Source organism: Notothenia rossii (genome assembly GCF_949606895.1).
Source record: "Notothenia rossii genome assembly, chromosome: 1".
In the NCBI taxonomy this organism is placed as follows: domain Eukaryota; kingdom Metazoa; phylum Chordata; class Actinopteri; order Perciformes; family Nototheniidae; genus Notothenia; species Notothenia rossii.
Window position 1 is genome coordinate 41,097,430 of NC_136912.1, and position 19,943 is coordinate 41,117,372.

At 41.5% G+C, this 19,943-nt stretch overlaps 1 protein-coding gene across 2 annotated transcripts in view; it reads right to left on the reverse strand.

Moving 5' to 3' along the window:
• The window catches only part of LOC307038102 (multidrug and toxin extrusion protein 1-like), a 37,194-nt gene that overhangs the window by 9,657 nt on the left and 7,594 nt on the right, over window positions 1-19,943 (reverse strand). For both annotated transcript variants that reach the window (XR_013807885.1, XM_079679396.1), the window contains exons 2-7: window positions 3,883-3,984; window positions 3,721-3,789; window positions 3,361-3,509; window positions 390-432; window positions 226-270; window positions 44-141 (exon numbers count right to left, since the gene is read on the reverse strand). Coding sequence is in view for 1 of the 2 variants with exons in the window: in XM_079679396.1 (XP_079535522.1) it covers window positions 44-141; window positions 226-270; window positions 390-432; window positions 3,361-3,509; window positions 3,721-3,789; window positions 3,883-3,984 (506 nt within the window). In the remaining variant the exon portion in view is untranslated. The remainder of the gene's footprint in view (window positions 1-43; window positions 142-225; window positions 271-389; window positions 433-3,360; window positions 3,510-3,720; window positions 3,790-3,882; window positions 3,985-19,943) is intronic.

Genomic DNA, 19,943 nt, shown 5'->3' on the forward strand with positions numbered 1-19,943 from the left:
GGTACCTGGTACAATGGCAATAAGGTGATGTGGAAAAACTCACGCAACGCCCAAATCCAGTGGGTAAAGGAAGACGTATTGGGTGATTGCATTGAAGATATTTGCAACCACTCCAGTCACCACCTGAGGCCAAATAATCCCCTGTAAATCAAAGCACCTGGTGTCAGTATCAACTTGAATAACTTGGGTCGACCCATTGAACTTTTTGTAGATTAGCATCTGCACCTGATTTTGAAGATACCTCCCTTGCAGCTGGTACATAAAAGCAGCCTGAAGAAGGAAACGGAACATTTGAATCAGTGTCATTTGGCTGGTAATTGAGAGTCAGAGCAATGCCTGTATATCAGATGTATGTGTTGTGTCATTAGTTTAGAATGCACCACACTCACCGGCAGAGCGGGCATGAAGATCTTCACATAGAGCTGGGCGAGACTTCATGCAGGGAAAAAAAAGAAATATGCAAATGTCATTGTTGGGTTGAACCATAGGACTGTACATATCTTAGCTTTATAAAATAAAAGGTTATAAGTAATTCTCTGTTGACAAAGTTGGATCTATATCAGTGCATACATCCAATTAAAAACGAGTTCAATCAAATTAATAAAACGGCTAAAAACACAACTCTGAATGTTGGTTCCTCCGTATCTCTTGTAAGAGTTTAAATCAACTATTTTTCTAGAATTTTTCACTAACTATACGTAAAAGCTGACCATGTTGTACTTTGTTGTATCTTTGTTTCTGTTGCACAAATTACACATAATCACTTGCTTCCTGTGCAATGTTTTAGGGCGGAACAAATCAATACACTTCGCCAACAACGAAGCTCCACAATCCGTAACGGAGGCCGAGATCTATGGCCCCAAAGATCACCTCCGTTAAGCCCCTGTCACACTGTCCCAAAATCAACACCCGATGGACACACGATAAAGGAAATGTTCAAATTCGGCTCTGATCCTAACAACATCGGGCCATTCGTGAGGGCATCTTAAGCCATCGTATGACAGCCAGTGGAGTTTCTCAGGCTCCGGCAGCAACTTCGTGAGCGGCAACTTCGTAAGGCACTCGTGAGGGCATCTTGTCAAATCGTGAGGGCATCTTGTCATCATCGATGCCATCGGGCATTCGCCCTCACTCTGATCAGGCCCAATGCCCAATGGCACCGATGATAACAAGATGCTCTCACGATGGCCTAACGAAGGGCAAAATTGACAGACGAATTCAACACGAAAATGAACCTTCGCAAGGTCCTTTGGCAATTTTTTGGCATGCCAAAGATTTTGCCACTGATCACGAAGTTGCTGCCGGAGCCTGAGAAATATGTAAACATATTATGTAAATAACCCAATTTGTGTTCTGTGAAACTGAAAAGGATATAATATATTATTTTGAAGGCAAGTTGACAGGAAGTTGTTGCTGCTATTGAAACAACATTACGGAGAAAACTTAATATCTTCTACATATAAAGACGGATAAAGTAAAGAACAAAGTCTGAAAATATCAGTACAGTATCATAGCACTTTAACACAATAGTTTTTGTTACTTTCGTTATAGTTGTATGTCTTAAATGTAATGTAAATGTTGCCTTCGTGTGTGGTTCGGGGCCATGTTCATGCGAAATTCACAATTCCATATTCGTGTGTCCATCGGGTGTCAATTTCTGGACGGTGTGACGCCAGCATTACATAGACCCTCCAGAAAAACGTGATCCTACGATCGCAGAATTTACCGCATAATCAGCAAAATGGCGCATATTTTTAAAAGGCCGCATATTTATCAAAAGGCCGCATAATCCCCGCATTTTTCCACACAAAGTTGAGAAAAAAAAAAGTTAACTCGTCTTGACGTGAAGTAGTGATGATGATGACGTGACGTCATGAGCTCGCGCATCACAGAAGGTAAACAACACCGTAGAGTGAACGTGTGGAACTCACACGACGAACATTTCTGCTAAAGACCGGGCAAAGCAGTACCCCGATGTCTTTCACGAAAGTGGGGGGAAACTATTCTGCACCCCGTGCAACTGTGTGTTGGAGCATATGTCTTAGAGAAAGTCGACTGTGACGACCCACTTTGATTCATTCAAACATTCGAAAATGCTTTCTGCTGCTGCGGACAAGAAAACCAAACAACTCACGTTCACCGAGGCATCAACCTCCAAAACCCTTTCGAGGGCTACAAGAAACGAAGTGAGTAGCCTACAAGATTGAAGCTGGTCAGATAATGAACGAGTAAATGAAAACAGAATGAGGCGGAGAAGTGTGTGTGTGTGTGTGTGTGTGAGTGAGAGAGAGAGAGAGTGTGATTAAAATAGCCCCATTGCTTTTCCAATAAATAAACATTGAATGTGTTTAATTGAATAGGAAAGGGGTTTAACGTTAGTGGCAGGTTGTGTGTGAGAGAGAATAAATAAGACAGCTCAATATAAAATAAAAAAATCTATTCTTTTTCGTAACTTTCCGCACATTTCGCAACTTCCCGCAATTTCACCGCATAAAATCACATAAAAACCCTGCATGTTTAATCGCATAATCAAGGATTTTAGCCCGCATAATCAAGGATTTTTGCCCGCGTTTTTCTTGAGGGTCTAATTACAGGTGACCATGTTGTACTTGGTTGTATCTTTGTTTCTGCTGCCACCAAGTAGCAAACAAAGTTTCTCTGATGTCCATTGAGGATAAAATGTAAATCAAAAAGGTTCCATAAAAGTGTGTATTATATTGTTATCGCTTTCACAGGGTTTAGTTTTTAATCTTTGTTCCTGATTATCACTAGAAAATATTGTTTCTGGGAGTCCCAGCAGCTTCTACTGAAGCCAGTCCCCAACTCCGGGGACTTCTGGCTGGGGACTTCGGGTGGCAGTATACGCCGTGAAGTTGTTTGCGGCCTGCCAGTAAACCCAAAGCAGAAGAAGAAGAAGTGATGTCAGCGGCTTCATTTGCCTAATCCTCCCCCAGGAACTTATTCCGGAGTGAACACGATCTGTACTCAGTTCATGAGAACTAAAGAGTTCTCATGAACTAAGTTCTCATGAACCTTTGTGGGAAAAGTACTGCGGTGTGAATGCGCCAAATATAAGGTCACATGTCCATGACAAAATAAAATGCTGTAGGTGTTTGTTGTTTAGAGGAGAGGTTAGGATTTAAAGGCCGCTTAGAGTTTGTTGGGTCATGTCTAGACAATGAATTGAGGGCTTAGCACATTTATGATACCAAAGCTTGATACACACTGCAGGGTCCAAACATGATTTAACAAGAAAACCGAGTTCATATAGTCTAGATAAGATCACATCTACTGGATAAGAGTGTCACTGAAGGGAAGAAGCTAAAATATGTGTTTTTAGGGGGTTGAGTAATGTCTAACCTGGCCACCTCTGGGCTCTGTTTGACAGCGAGGAGAAGAGGTTCAGTGTTGATGAGGATGGCCCAGCAGGGGAAACAGGCCAGCAGCAAAATCAGAATCCCCCTCTGGAGAATCACCCCCACACGCTTCAGGTTACCGCTCCCATACGTCTGCGGGACACAGGTAGGCGGATATTCAGTAAACCACAGTTGGAAAACACCAAATCACACCAAGGGTATGACTGGTCAAAGAAAACTAACATGATACAAGAGCTCATTGTTTTAAGTCGTTTTAAAAGAGGGGCCCCCAGGACAGCCTGGGAACCCAGCTGTATTGGTTCTGTTTGTTTTGGTTGGACAAATGAAAGGGGGGGGACACTACCTGAGATATGAGGGTATCACAAGTTAACGACAAACCAGTGCCAATGGAAATACCGGTGACGTTAACCACCTGCCAAAGCAAAACATGATCATTAAAAGATAAATATTGCCGGTACTGGAAGGTAGGCCAAAAACAGATTCGAATTCGAGAAGGTCTGCTCACCGCAATTGATAAAGCTACCCCAGCTAGTTCTGTTTTGCCCAGATGACCACAGAACACCGTGCTGACGAAGCTGATCATAAACACCATCAACTGGGAAATGATCTGTAGAGCAAAACAAAACAATTAATAGCTTTCCTTATGTTCTCGTTTATACAAATGGCAGAGATACATAAATACAAAAAAACATGAGACACTGCAGAAAATGTAAGCCTTACTGTATAAAATGTAACACAAGGGTAGGGTGGCATGTGTTGTTGTGATGTCATCTTTAGAAGTGATACCATGATACAAGATTAGATGTTTTCTTCAAGAAACCGTTTTAAAACATTTTCACAGACTTGAAAATCAGATTGGAACTAGAGTGATGCAGGAATAAGAGTCCTAAAATCTGAAAGGAGTTTTTTTACCCCTCTGGTTTCATTGTCCCAACTCAATGTTTTTGGTAATGCCTCGGGGCTCCGGTGGGCATGTAAACAAATGCATAATGCTGCGCTATACTTTGTGGCCTTACCCGGTTGCATAGCGACGCTTATCGTTTAGGTGTCTTTTGATAAGCAGGTAGTCATATCATTAGCTAGAACTAGTTAGATCTGATCGATATGGACATAAACGCGAGTGAAGTCTAATCTGACGGGAGAGAGAGATCAGCTGCTGCTGGCGAGTCAACACGCAGCTCTGCATGATCCCCTGCAGCTGTGAGTGGAACAAAACACACACTTCAGGTTAGTATATCTCTCAAACTACCAAAACGAGTTATAGTCAGATATATTTAGTTTTACTGTCGAGTCACTCGTCATTACTGATCCGCGAGCTGCACGATATTGACAGGCTGTCAGGGGAGAGGGAGAGCACTCCATTTATTATTCCCGTGTTATGAGGCGTGTTCACACCGCAGTACTTTTCCCACTTTAGTTCCGATACAGTTCCGAAATGTCGCGTTCACACCAAGCGGCAAACTCTGGGGAAGAGCCGGGACGCCAATACGGAAGTGTGCCACACACTGCAGTTCATATATTGGCCGATAGGGACTGACTGCAGATAGGAGCAATTTCCATAGAATAGACCCTCCAGAAAAACGCGATTCTGCGATCGCAGAATTTACCGCATAATCAGCAAAATGGCGCAGATTTTTAAAAGGCCGCATATTTATTAAAAGGCCACATAATCCCCGCATTTTTTCACACAAAGTTGAGGGAAAAAAAAGTTAACTCGTCTTGACGTGAAGTGATGATGATGATGATGATGATGATGATGATGACACGACGTCATCAGCTCGCGCATCACAGAAGGTAATAAAGACCGGGCAAAGCAGTACCCCGATGTCTTGCACGAAAGTGGGGGGAAACTATTCTGCACTCAGTGCAACTGTGTGATGGAGCATAAGAGAACATCGACGTGACGACCCACTTTGATTCATTCAAACATTCGAAAATGCTTTCTGCTGCTGCGGACAAGAAAGCCAAACAACTCACGTTCACCGAGGCATCAACCTCCAAAACCCTTTCGAGGGCTACAAGAAACGAGGTGAGTAGCCTACAAGATTGAAGCTGGTCAGATAACGAACGAGTAAATGAAAACTGAATGAGGCGGAGAACTGTGTGTGTGTGTGTGTGTGTGTGTGCGTGTGTGCGTGTGTGTGAGTGAGAGAGAGTGTGATTAAAATATTCCAATTGCTTTTACAATAAATAAACATTGAATGTGTTTAATTGAATAGTAAAGGGGTTTAACATTAGTGGCAGGTTGTGTGTGAGAGAGAATAAATAAATAAGACAGCCCAATATTTATTTTTTCCGCATATTTAGAAACTTTCCGCATATTTCGCAACTTCCCGCAATTTTACCGCATAAAATCACATAAAACCCCGCATGTTTGATCGTATAATCAAGGATTTTAGCCCGCATAATCAAGGATTTTTGCCCGCGTCTTTCTGGAGGGTCTAATAGACCCCCATGTTAAAATGCCCAACTTTACAGCATAAAAAAACATGTTTCTACCCATGGATTAAATAAATATTATTATGTATATATTTAGATTCCACCTTCATGATTATGAATCTGTAAGTGAATTTTTTTCTAAGACGACCCTTTTATTTATATTAGGTCTTAACGTTTTTGCATAAATTAGGGCGTGGTCACATTGAGTGGCGGCTCTGTGAAGTGACTGCTGCTGCTAGCTTCTTGTGTCTCTGCTAGCTGCTCCGTGAAGCTAGCTACAGTGACTCTGCCTGGTCAGTTCATCCAGGAAACACTACTTGACCCCGGCCGTGTTTGTTTGTTCTTCATGCTTATATATCGGACTATTGTGACTCGCTCTGCGGATGAAACAGACGGTGCATGAATGCGTTTTTTGCGGTAAGTGAAATTGGAGTACTTATTGATGTGTTTATGATTTGAATTAGCTACGTAATGAATGTTAAGGCTTGGGTTAGCGTGTAAGCGAGTGGTAGCTACATCGGTGCTAACGATGCTAATCGTAGCCTCCAAGTTAAAATGATAGACTGTATATATAAAGGTTAAAACGAAATAGACAAGTGTTAAGCGTTAAGTGGGATAATACTGTAGATAGAACAAACGGCTTCTGTTTGAGGTTGATAAAATAATGTCATCCTTGTAACTTAGAGAGATATTTTATTATGTAGGTAGGAACTGTATGCATCGCTAAGGTTAATTTAAATTGGCTATGCTCAAGTATGTAGACAAGCTAACGTCGAAGTAGTGTATGTGAAATCAACCTCACAATAAGATGTGTATATTACAATTATTAATGTCATATTTCAAGATGATTACTTAGATATTACAATATGGTTGGTTGAGCTGGAGTTCATTATTGAGCTTACACGTTAACATCTGAAGAACAAACCCAAACCTTGTTGTTTTTATTAATTGCATTACCAAATTGGTATCAAATAAACAGACACACAACTTCCAAAGATACAGTAAAATAAAAAGGACACTGACTCGGACAATACACAATCCAACATGTTCAACAGAAGAGAATAAGTTATATTGTTTGTACACATGGTACTTTACATATATATCTGTTTGTTTAAGGTGTCCAGGTGATGCAGACAGGCTGGACCAGAGAGTGAGAGACAGAACTGGACTCCTCACAGCAGTGAACTTCAGCACAGGTACAAAGACTCTATTTTTCATACTTTACAAAGAATCAAGAAATGTATTGGTTTAAACTTTAAATTAATGAAGTATTGACTTGAATACACTGATATACATTCCATTAAACAATAATAAATACTAGATCACCTACACATCAGTTAAGTTGAGGGTTTTTTCCATGCAAAAGGTCACATTTAGATGTTAACAAGCAAAATGATTTTGTCAGCTTTCTAATTTCATGTATTGAAGGCAAAGATATTGAACACACAGTGAGAACTGCTACTATTTATCTCTCAATATTGTCTGTAAAAAAAAGTGGGAAAAGTTATTCTTTCAGTGAGACAACAGAGCAAGCTTCTACAGTTGCACTACGTTTTGATAAAAGCTAAATATTATTTTAATAATAAAATATGTTTCAATGTTGATGAACTTCATACTTTTCATTCATAATCTGATTGTCTTTGTAGCTCACTGTTGAAATTTAAAAAAAAGAAATTACAATTACAAAATAATTATATCTACAGCCCCTAAACCAGTGGTTCTCAAAGTGGGGGGCGCGCCCCCCCTGGTGGGCGCAGAGGCATGCCAGGGGGGGCGCGAGAGACCAGGAGGAAAAATGGTTATAAAAAAAAAAAAAAAAAGATAAAAAAAATAAATAAAATAAAAATCATAATTTGAAAAATTATTGATTCGAAAATAATATGATGCAGTACAGTACTATTACGTCTGGGTCTCTGTTTCATTAAAGCTCGGCTCTGTTTGTGTGTGTGGAACGAGCCATTTTGTGTGCGCGTGAGAGAGAGAGAGAGCGCACCGGTACTGGAGATCGTTGTTGTTAGCTTCTGGTGCTAGCGAGCTACGCTAACGGATATAAGGAGTTTTTTCAACAACAAAGTGGAGGAGAGTCCTCTCCTGTCAGACTGAGAGCTAAAGGACTCTCTCAGTGTTATCTCAGTGGGTCTCAAATGTTTTGGTCACCATTAATGTAAATAATTATTTCCGAGGCACACGTTTATATGATCATTATAGTTATAAAAAAATAAGAGAATAAATGAAAAACAGGTATGAAATACTATATGACAGTAAAACAAGAATAAAGTTTAAAAGGGTGATTTGTAAAATATCCATCAAGAAAAAGTAAATCTGTTTACATTTCTGTTTCATATGGGTGTTGAGAGATGTATCCATAGATCTCTTCCTTTCGCTCTCAAAGTGCACCAGATTGATGCTTTTAACTTCAATATTTAAAAATAAATCTTCCCGGGGAAGCTTGCCCCCGGACCCCCCTATGTGACGTCCACACATCACCTATAAAAATAGCACTTTATCCCTGCTTACACCTATATGCCGTGAGCTGAATATTGAGCCTTCATTGTAACAGTCGCGGGTACGTTGTGTATTTGCGTGGGGATTGTTGCAGTAGAAAATTCCACTGTAGCGACCGGTACATTAATGGGAAACCCTAAATGTTTGAGCACCCTCTATGAAACGTCAAGCTACCCCACAGCACCCCCAAAATAAATCTCTGGCGCCGCCACTGAGCCTGATTATTCGTTTTGGGGGGGCCCGACTTTTTTTTTTCTCCAAAGGGGGGGCCTGACAGAAAAAGTTTGAGAACCACTGCCCTAAACACAGAAACACACCGCTGTCATAAATAACACACTTGTTCTACAATAATATGTTTTATGTTTCCTGTCATTTTTGTTCAGAAAGGACATGCCTGAAAGACACAAGAGACCAGTACAGGACATTCACTAAGAAACTACTTTTATTGTGAAAACACAGTCAGCTGTTGAATGCACCTATTTCTACATCTACACTCCATCAGCTGATTATTTCTATTTGCCTCACTTTATGAGCTTCACATCACTTGTGCCTTGTACTGCAGAGTTTGCAACGTTACAAATAAACAGTGTTGTGCTAGTTACTGAAAACCAGTAACTAGTTACATTACTAGTTACTTCATTTCAAAAGTAACTCAGTTACTTTACTGGTTACTTACAACAAAAGTGATGCGTTACTGTGAAAAGTAACGTTTTAGTTACTTAAAAAAGGGGTCCCAAAAAAAAAATGCTCCCATTAATGCCCTTATAGCCTTCATTTAAGTACTGTTATTGCATTGGAGAATAATACAATCTGTTGATCAACTTGACATGCATTTGCATCACTGAACTCTGCTAAGCAATGTGGTCTATACAAAAACAAAGATATGTTTCAAAGTGCCAATTTATCGTCGTCAGAGAGCGATTCCGGTTGATACATGGCAAAGGCTTTCACAAAGTTAGAGCCGTTATCAGTAACCGTGGAGGTAACTTTTGTTGACACTCCATACAAAGAGTGAATGTGGTCAATCTCACTAGCAATAAGATCGTACGTGTGCCTACCCTTTATCCTTTTACAGGCCAACGCAGCTTTCTGGCGTTGTAAAGTGGTGGGGTCTATCCAGTGAGATGTTATCCCGAGGAAGCTTCTGTTGTGGACAGACCAAATGTCTGCGGTGGTCGAGATGTATTCCGGCCCCTCAAATGTTTTCTTTAGCTCGCTATCCATTTTGGTATATTCTTTCTCCAGGTAGTTGGAAAACGTTTTGCGTCCCGTGTGCCGCCCGGACATGGTATCATGCTTACTAGCTCCCTGAAAGCGGGTGACTCCACTGTAGAAATAGCCTGCACGTGTTCAACAACATACCGTGCAATGGCTTTATCCACTTTCACCTGACTAGCAGTCCCTCGGTTGAAATCCAGCCGCTGTTGCTTGGGTGGAGGTGGAGGTGGGGTGGCGTCGGATGGCTCTGGGTCTGTGGTCTTAACTAATAGCTTCGTCCCAGCATGTTGTTTTTGCAGATGTTTTAACAGATTGGAATTGCTGTTTTGAGCAGTAGATAGGATCTTTGACCCGCCAAGACACAACTTACACTTAACTAACACATTATTTTCTTTATGCTCGAGAAAAGTAAAATAGTGAGCATATCTCCATGCGAAGAAACTCGACTTGTGCTCCGCCGTCGCCATGATAGTATTGTTAGTAGGCTAACTAAACACAAACACGCCCACAAAGCGTCTCCGCATGTGACACAGGAAGTATCTAAGTACATTTACTCAAGTACTTAAGTACAGTTCTCATCTCTGTTCGCCTCGCTGTTGGCGCCGCTCACCAACGTCTGGGAGCCGAGACTATATACAAAAAATAACGGAGTAACGCACCATGTAGTAACGGTAACTGAGTTACTGAATTAAAAAAATAACGCGTTAGAGTACTAGTTACTGCCAAAAATAACGGCGTTACAGTAACGCGTTACTTTGTAACGCGTTAGTCCCAACACTGCAAATAAATGGGGCCAATCTTCAGTCAGATGTGAATGTGTAATCTAACATTTTCAGTAAGAATAATGGACGAAAGGAGTTCAAATACAATGTATTGAAATGTGAACCAAAAGTTAATCAAACATGTTTTAAAACAAAAGCACATATGGACAGAACGTGTTTACCTATTAAATGTATAAGTAAACACATTTACTCAAATAACGTGACAGACTAGGCCTGTGCAGTTGGTATCAGCTATGCCCATTGCCCAGCATGGGCTCCTCCATCAGGCCTGGTCCTCCTCGCTGAGGAAAGACCCTCAGTCCTCTCCAAACCAACAGACAGGAAGTCCATCACACAGAGGTTTCTCCCCGAAGTCTCAGCAGCTCTCTGGACACCACGCTGTCTCTATCCGTCCGCACTGAATATGAGAGGCGGAAAATGAAAATAATAAATGCTTTAGAGTAGACAATAAGAAATATAAAGTTGACTGTTGAGTTCCTCAGTTTTTTTAGATTGTCAATACTATTACTGTATAACTAATATATCAGGTTAAGAGGCACCTTCAAATAAAGATTGGTCTTTAAATATATTTTGTCTTTTGAATTGTTTGTCTAAAGTCAAGGATCTAGATCTGGTACTTAGTTTTATTGATACAGTCTGGTTATTATGCTGTTTGGAGGAGGCCTCACAGGTAAGAGCACTAACTAGTTACCATCACATGTACCTTAGCTTGACTTAAATGTATTAAACGTATAATTAAGTGATATCAAAATATAAATAACTAGTGTCATGCAAACATATTAATATTTGCTTGATTCCAGTGTTGAATTTAGCACAATTGCACACAAACGTTAAGGGATTTTAAGATTCTGAAGTATTATGCTAAAAACTCAATAACTTAGATTATTATTTATAATTTTGCTGAATAGTTCCATGTCTGCTTACCTTAGAAACGTAAAATGTGACGGCAGTGTGCAGATGGGGAGCATGTTAGCTTAGCTTGGTAGCTTCAGCTAGCTCTGGAACTTCCAGCTCGGTGGCAGGAGGTCCCGCCTTGGCTCAGCCTCTTTGCCCTTATTTGGAGCAGGCGGGAGCAGACGGGAGTTGAACTCTAACGTCACTGTCGAGCCGTTAGTGGCCGACTCCGTCTACTAAGGGCTTCTCGGCAAATCTGCAGAATCCTATGGGTGAAGTCACGGACCCTACGTCCATTTATATATACAGTCTACAGCAGAGGTCTTCAACAGGGGGTCGACGACCCCCAGGGGGTCCGCGGAGGTACTGCAGGGGGGGTCGCAAAATCTTTGGTTGATTAGACCATTTTTTATATTTCTTAAACATTTTTTTTTTCCCACATTTTTTTTCCCACAAATTGAAATGTCTTTCAATTTACATTAACATGAATCCGACATATTGTAGCGAACGGAGAAATGGAGGCAGAAGACGTTATCTTTCAGTCAGCAATGCACGCATTCAGCTACACACAGTAGCTATCTCAAGCTAGGCGCCGGTTCACTCGTAGCAGGAGACTACCCCGGATCTGTCCCACCAAGCTTCCTGTACACAAAGGGGAGGACCCGCCCCTATCGCTGCTGTGCCAATCACGAGGCTGCATGACACACGCTGGCTCTGTCAGGTTCCCCCTGATTGGCCGAGAGCCTATTCAGTCCCCAGTTTACCCAGACACAAGGACGCACGCTGCGATATTATTGAGAAGACCATACCTTTATATATAAATGGATCGTTTTGTAACTCGACCAAAAAAATCCACAAGCACAAGAGAGATACCATCCACCTCAGAAACCACCAGTGAACATACAAGTGGCGAGGCGGAACCTGCTGCTGATGTAGCAGCTAATAAGGGTAAACGCAAACGAGGGAAGACCCGAAAATATGCAGATAATTATCTGAAGTTTGGTTTTACCTTTAAGGAGACAGATGGCATTGAATTTCCAATGTGTGTCATTTGCTCTACTGTTCTTTCAAATGAATCTATGAAGCCATCAAAGCTGCATCGTCACTTGGAGACAACACACAGCCACTTAAAAGACAAACCTGTTGAATACTTCCAAGCTAGCCTCAAATCCCTCCAAGGTCAACAGATATTGATCAGAAAATCAGCCAAAGTTGGTGAGCTAGCTTTGAAATGCTCTTATCAAATTGCTCTTCGGATTGCCCAGAAGAAACAACCATACACACTTGCAGAGGATTTAATATTGCCTTCAGCAACCGATATGTGTAAAACAATGTATGGGAATGATATTGACATTAACAAACTGAAAACCATTCCAGTGTCGGACACAACCATAGCTCGCCGTATAGACGAGATGGCATCTGATGTGAGGGTGCAACTGATAGAGAAGCTGAGGTTGGCAGATGCATTTGCATTACAATTAGACGAGTCAACAGATGTGTCTAAGGACGCCCAGCTTCTGGCGTTTGTGCGCTTTGTCGATGATAAGGAAATGCAGGAGGACTTTTTGTTTTGTAAGTGCCTCCCTCAACGCACAACTAGTTCTGAAATCTTCAAAGTGATTGATATCTTTTTCAGAGAAAATGACATTCCTTGGACAAAATGTATTGCGCTGTGCACTGACGGTGCAAGAGCCATGGCTGGTTTAAAAAGTGGACTAATCACGCTTGTAAGGGATGTGTCGCCGCAAGTGATTTGGACGCACTGCATGCTACACAGGGAGTAACTTGTTGCCAAAGATATGAGCGCTGAATTGGCAGATGTCATGGACTCGGTAGTGAAAGTAGTCAATCTAGTCAAGAAGAGCGCATTGCAAACGCGTCTCTTCTCTAATCTCTGTGCTGCTGAGGGAGAAGAACACACTGCGCTACTGTACCATTCCGAGGTTCGATGGCTTTCACGTGGAAAATTGTTGTCACGTGTGTTGGAATTGCGCAAGTCTATTCGGGAGTTTTTACTTCTCCAAAAGCGCACAGAGCTGGCTGCACTTTTCAGTGACAATGTTTGGGTCACCAAACTTGCCTATCTTGCTGATGTTTTTGCTGAGCTGAACAAACTGAACAGTTCAATGCAAGGCCCCAATACACATGCCATTCATCTGTATGACAAAATGGAAGGCTTTCTAAAAAAAATCAAAAGATGGAGGGAGCGCATTGGGGAGGAAATATTTTCCATGTTTCCATCAGTGGGGAGACTCTGCTGTGCTCTCGCCCCCCGTAACACGCGCAATTCTTGTGCATTTGGAGGCGCTTGAGGGACAATTTGGGCACTACTTTTCTGAGGCTGACTCCTGGCGCAGGGACAAGACATGGATACTGTTTCCATTCACAGACAACGCAGCAGACGGCACACGCCTGACAGTGACAGAGGAGGATCAGCTAATCGAACTATCCACGGACAGTACGTTCAGACACATACAGGACTGTCTCAGAAAATTAGAATATTGTGATAAAGTTCTTTATTTTCTGTAATGCAATTAAAAAAACAAAAATGTCATACATTCTGGATTCATTACAAATCAACTGAAATATTGCAAGCCTTTTATTATTTTAATATTGCTGATTATGGCATACAGCTTAAGAAAACTCAAATATCCTATCTCTAAATATTAGAATATCATGAAAAAGTATACTAGTAGGGTGTTCAACGAATCACTTGAATCGTCTAATTAACTCGAAACACCTGCAAGGGTTTCCTGAGCCTTGAAAAACACTCAGCTTGGTTCAGTAAACTAAATCACAAGTATGGGGAAGACTGCTGATCTGACTGCTGTCCAGAGGACCGTCATTGACACCCTCCATCAGGAGGGTAAGACACAAAAAGAAATTTCTCAAAGAGCAAGCTGTTCACAGAGTGCAGTTTCAAAGCACATCCACAAAAAGTCTGTTGGAAGGGGGAAATGTGGCAGGAAATGCTGCACAACCAAGAGAGATGACCGCAGCCTTAACAGCATTGTGAAGAAGAGTCGCTTCCAGAATTTGGGGGAGCTTCAAAGACAGTGGACTGAAGCTGGAGTCCAGGTATCAAAAGTCACTGTTCACAGACGTGTCCGGGAAATGGGCTACAATAGCCGTATTCCCATGGTCAAGCCACTTCTGAACTCAAGACAACGGAAGAGGCGTCTGACTTGGGCTAAGGAAAAGAAGCACTGGACAGTTGCACAGTGGTCCAAAGTCCTCTTTTCAGACGAAAGCAAGTTTTGTATTTCATTTGGAAGTCAAGGCGCCAGAGTCTGGAGAAAGGCTGGAGAGGAGCAAAATCCAAGTTGCTTGAAATCCAGTGTGAAGTTCCCACAGTCAGCGATGGTTTGGGGAGCCATGTCAGCTGCTGGTGTTGGTCCACTGTGTTTCATCAAGCCCAGAGTAAATGCAGCTGTGTACCAAGAGATTTTAGAGCACTACATGCTTCCGTCTGCTGAAAAGCTCTATGGAGATGAGGAATTCATTTTCCAGCATGATCTGGCACCTGCCCACAGTGCCAAAACCACCAGTAACTGGTGTACTGACCATGGCATTACTGTCCTCGATTGGCCTGCAAATTCCCCTGACCTGAACCCCATAGAGAATATGTGGGGTATTGTGAAGAAGAAGCTGAAAGACACCAGACCCAACAATGCTAATGAGCTAAAGGCCGCTATTGAAGCATCCTGGGCATCCATAACACCTCAGCAATGCCACAGGCTGATTGCCTCCATGCCACGCCGCATTGATGCAGTAATCCGTGCAAAAGGATTCCCAACCAAGTACTGAGTGCATTAATGGACATTTTCAAATGTTTGATTGTGTTTTGCTGTTATAAATCTTTTTTTTTTTACTTGGTCTGAGGAACTATTCTAATTTTTTGAGATAGGATTTTTGAGTTTTCTTAAGCTGTATGCCATAATCAGCAATATTAAAATAATAAAAGGCTTGCAATATTTCAGTTGATTTGTAATGAATCCAGAATGTATGACATTTTTGTGTTTTTAATTGCATTAAAGAAAATAAAGAACTTTATCACAATATTCTAATTTTCTGAGACAGTCCTGTATATGACACAAAACCACTCACCCAGTTCTGGATCTCTTGACAGAAAGACTTTCCGCAATTGGCAGGAAAAGCTATGATGAGCCTTTTGCCCTTTGCAACAACTTATCTTTGCGAAAGTGGATTTTCCTCACTCAATTACTTGAAAAACAAATACAGGTCAAGGCTGCAGCCTGAGGCTGATATGACCCTCTGCCTGACAACCTCCATCCGTCCAAGGTTAGATAAGCTGTGTGCTACTCATCAGGGTCAGACATCTCACTAATGTGGGAGTACGTGTGCCATCCACAGATGGTTTGAGGATTCACTGTCCCTTCTACATGTATGTTTAAAGTTAAAATCTGTGAATTATTTTAATAGCTCTGTGTTCCGTGCAAGATGTATTTTTATAAATGGCAGTGGCATGGCCACCCTGTACCTTGCACTTGTTTGAAGTTAAAACTTGAATCTGTGACTTATTTTAATAGCTCTGTGTTGTGTTCCAGATGTATGTTTATAAATGGCAGTGGCACGGCCACCCTGTACCTTGCACATGTTTAAAATAAAAACATGAATATATTAACCTGTGTATTATTTGAATAGCTTAGTATTGAATGTACAATAACAGAGTAGCTATGTTTATACACGGCACTAGGCCCCATTTAATATAAAACACAATTGTATGCCATACATATAGTAGGGGGGTCCCTGCTCCAGCTCTCCATCAGTTTGGGGGTCCCTGGCCTGAAAAATGTTGAAGACCCCTGGTCTACAGTGTTTCCCCTAGGATGGAGTCATAGCAGAGGTGCTAAGGTACATGGGCCCAGCATAATGTGAGCGCGGAGCGCGTGGGATATTTTAGTGTGTGGGCTTGCAAAGTGCGCCCTGCCAATTTGTTTATATGTGTCAGCACAAGAAAGGCTCTTGAGGCCTAGTACCAGGACCGGTTCTAGACAATTTGCTGCCCTAGGTGAGATTTTAGGCGACATTTTATGTGTAAAGAATAAATGAAAAAAAGACAAATACACTGGAAAAACAGAAACTTATTGACATAGGTAATAGACGTCAAAATGGCTTCAAATGTATTCAGTATTGTATGAACATGTTTGAATTGGGGGGTGGACATCACATCCTCTAGGGGGGTCCGGACGTATGTCCCCCCGGGAAGATTTGTTTTTTAACATTTTACAGTAAAATGCTTCAATCTGGTGCACTTTGAGCACACAATTACTAGAGACCTGATCTAGGGGGCATAACTCTAAAACGTCCATATGAAAAAAGATCGGTTTACATTTTAATAACTCTAAAACGTCCATACGAAAAAGATCGGTTTACATTTTAATAACCAAATAAGTATGTGAACATAACCAATAACCTACCATAGTCAATAACAAATAAATGTAGCTTATTTTATTTTTGTTGTTCATTCATATCTTATTTTACCTAGTTAACATTTATTTATTTATGCATATTTTTGTATCTCTCCAACTTTAAACAATATTTTTGGTTAACTGTCCTATAGTATACATTGGAATGATTTAAAACCTGTTTTTATTTCTCCTAATAATTATAAAGGAGTGCCTTGGAAATATGTGTTTACATAATTTGGGGTCAAAACGTTTGAGACCCACTGAGATAACTTAGACTAAAATTAACTATCTAAACACAGAGTCCTTTACCTCACTGAGCCTCTCAGTCTGACAGGAGAGCTCTCCTCCACCCTGGTTGTAGAAACATCTACTTCTTATCTCCGTTAGCGCAGCTAGCACCAGATTCTAATAACAACAGCGCCGGTAGCGGTGCACCCTCTCCCTTGCTCGCTCTCTCGCTACCACGCTCGCACTTTGGCTGTGAGCTGCGGGCGCCTGATAAGCCAACATCCCCCACTTTCATCACTTACAGCGCCCACCGTACAGGGCAAATTAAAGGTGTAACCGGGGTGAAGAGGGTGTTACATTTACTTAATATGAATGTTGTTACATCAAGGCCGAACATTTGGATGAGCGCCAACGGTCAAAAATGTTTTTTCCCTCCCAGAGCTACCAGCGCAGCGCCCCCCAGATCTGGCGCCCTAGGCGGCCGCCTGTGTCGCCTATGCCAGTAACAAATACTACAAATCCACATAACAAACAATCAAAAATGAGTTAATGAGAACCTTTTTACCCCCTTTTTTAACCCTGCTAGAGAGCAGGTACTTTCGTGGGAGAAAAAGGTTCCTATGTCTGATTGGCTGGGCGGAATGCAAACCACGCCCCGTAAAACTCCCAAAAGGTTTTGTGAAGCCGCCATTTTATTATCCTCGCATTAGAATTATTAGCATTAGCATTAGCCCAGCGCACAAACGCAGAGAGACTAACTTATGGCAACACAAAAGAAAACCTGGGAGCGGCTGAGATGAGGAGGTGTCGGCGTTCTGGCGATTTACTCGGAAGGCTTCAGTAGAAGCTGCTGGGAGTCCCAGCAGCTTCTACTGAAGCCAGTCCCCAACTCCGGGGACTTCGGCTGGCAGTATACGCCGTGAAGTTGTTTGCGGCCTGCCAGTAAACCCAAAGCAGAAGAAGAAGAAGTGACGTCAGCGGCTTCATTTGCTTAATCTTCCCCCAGGGACGTATTCCGGTGTGAACGTGATCTGTACTTAGTTCATAAGAGAACTAAAGAGTTCTCATGAACTAAGTTCTGATGAACCTATGTGGGGAAAGTACTGCGGTGTGAAAGCGCCTCATAAGTTACTGTACACTTTTGAATAGTTCATCTACTATAATTAGTTTGTTTAATATCGAATCATATCAATTTGCTTTAAAGCTCAATAAATAATAAAGAAGAGCTTTGACCGGCACTTTTCCAATTTTGTCCGGAAGATTTAAACTTTAACGGAGATTTTGACCGGCAAAAAAATATTCTAACGGGAACTCTGACGTCATCACACCAAATATAATACCTTTAGCTTAGCGGTCGGAACCTTAAGTCATGTGATCGTGATATGGTTTGTTTATAGCCTAACATTGGCTTTTTTCTATTCAACATCTATCAACAAACGTGTATATTAAAGATGTGTGTGGAGGTTTTCCTGCTGAACAAAACGTATTGTGTCATAACTGTGTGTTAGCCACAGATCTTATTTTCTTACATTTTCCAAAATACAATGGAGAAAGCCAAATAGTTTTTAGTTGAGGCAGCCAGTGAGATGCTTACTTCGAAGTTGGTCTACAAAAATATGTCATTCCTGTACTACCTTAATATTGCAAGTGTTTTCCTATTGTGGATCCGAAAGAACGAGATTGCGGATACAAGCGGCCGAGATGGGTTTTCTCCGCAGGGTGGCTGGTGTCTCTCTTAGGGATAAGGTGAGAAGTTCAGTCATCCGGAGGGAGGGACTCGGAGTTGAACCGCTCCTCCTTCGCGTCGAAAGGAGCCAGTTGAGGTGGTTCGGGCACCTAGTAAGGATGCCACCTGGGCGCCTCCCTGGGAAGAGACCAAGGGGTAGACCTAGGACCAGGTGGAGGGATTATATCTCTTCGCTGGCCTGGGAGCGCCTTGGGATCCCCCAGTCAGAGCTGGTTGATGTGGCCAGGGAAAAGACAGTTTGGGGATCTCTGTTGGAACTGCTACCCCCGCGACCCGACCACGGATAAGCGGGAGAAGATGGATGGATGGATGGATGGACCCGGAAATGTTGAGTACCCCCTTTAATTAGCATAATTAGCATATGCAGACAATATCTTAAAAATTGCTTGGACGATTTGGACCATTTTGGAGGTTATTGAGGATGTTTAATCAATTTCTGACCTTTTTGGGATTAAGAAAATAGCAGTTTTAACCAGCAAGTGGCCATATGTGTACTCCCGGATTTCTGATTTTGATGAATTTTGGGTCGATTTTAAAGTTATAGGTGAATCAAAACTGAAATATTGATCCTTCATATGTCTGAAATTGATTCAACATCCTCAATACCCTCGAAAAAAACACTCAAACAGTTCAAAAGCACTCTAAAATCTGATTTTTTTTTTATTTTAATATCTCTAAAAGTTACATGAATAATGTCAGAAAGATGTGTAACATTTTAAAGTTGGAATGAAGTTTCTGAGTGAAAGTATGAAGGAACAGTTAGCAGTTGAAGTTGCATGAAGATTTTTCAAATCTGAAGAGTTTTTCCATTGACTTCCATTTTAAAAATGTGATGAATTATGGGATATATCTCAGGAATTATGAAAGTCGAAAAGTAATAGCCATCGATTCCCGACCGAGCTGAACGTTTTGATGTTTGAACTGAGTTTCTGCGATGTGGAATGTGGGAGCAGAAGAGGCGCAAAATAACCCGGCGGAATAATAAAGACTTTCGTGCGTTGAAGAACAAGTAGTTGGAATGCTGTATCAGCATTCCCACTAAATTACAGTTAAAAGGGGAGTAACATGTGCATAAAGAAAAAGAAAATATTACTATATCCTAATAATTTTTTGATTATTGAAAAGTATACAGTTCTTTTTCATATGGGTGTTGAGATATGTATGTATCCTAGGGGTGTAACGGTACACGTACCCCTACCAAAATTATTAGGTACGGGCCCTTCGGTTCGGTACACGTGTGTACCGAACGAATATAACGTTAAACGTAAAAAATTGAGAACGTGAACAACTTTTTGGAAGTAATCTCAGGTGCTGCATCGCA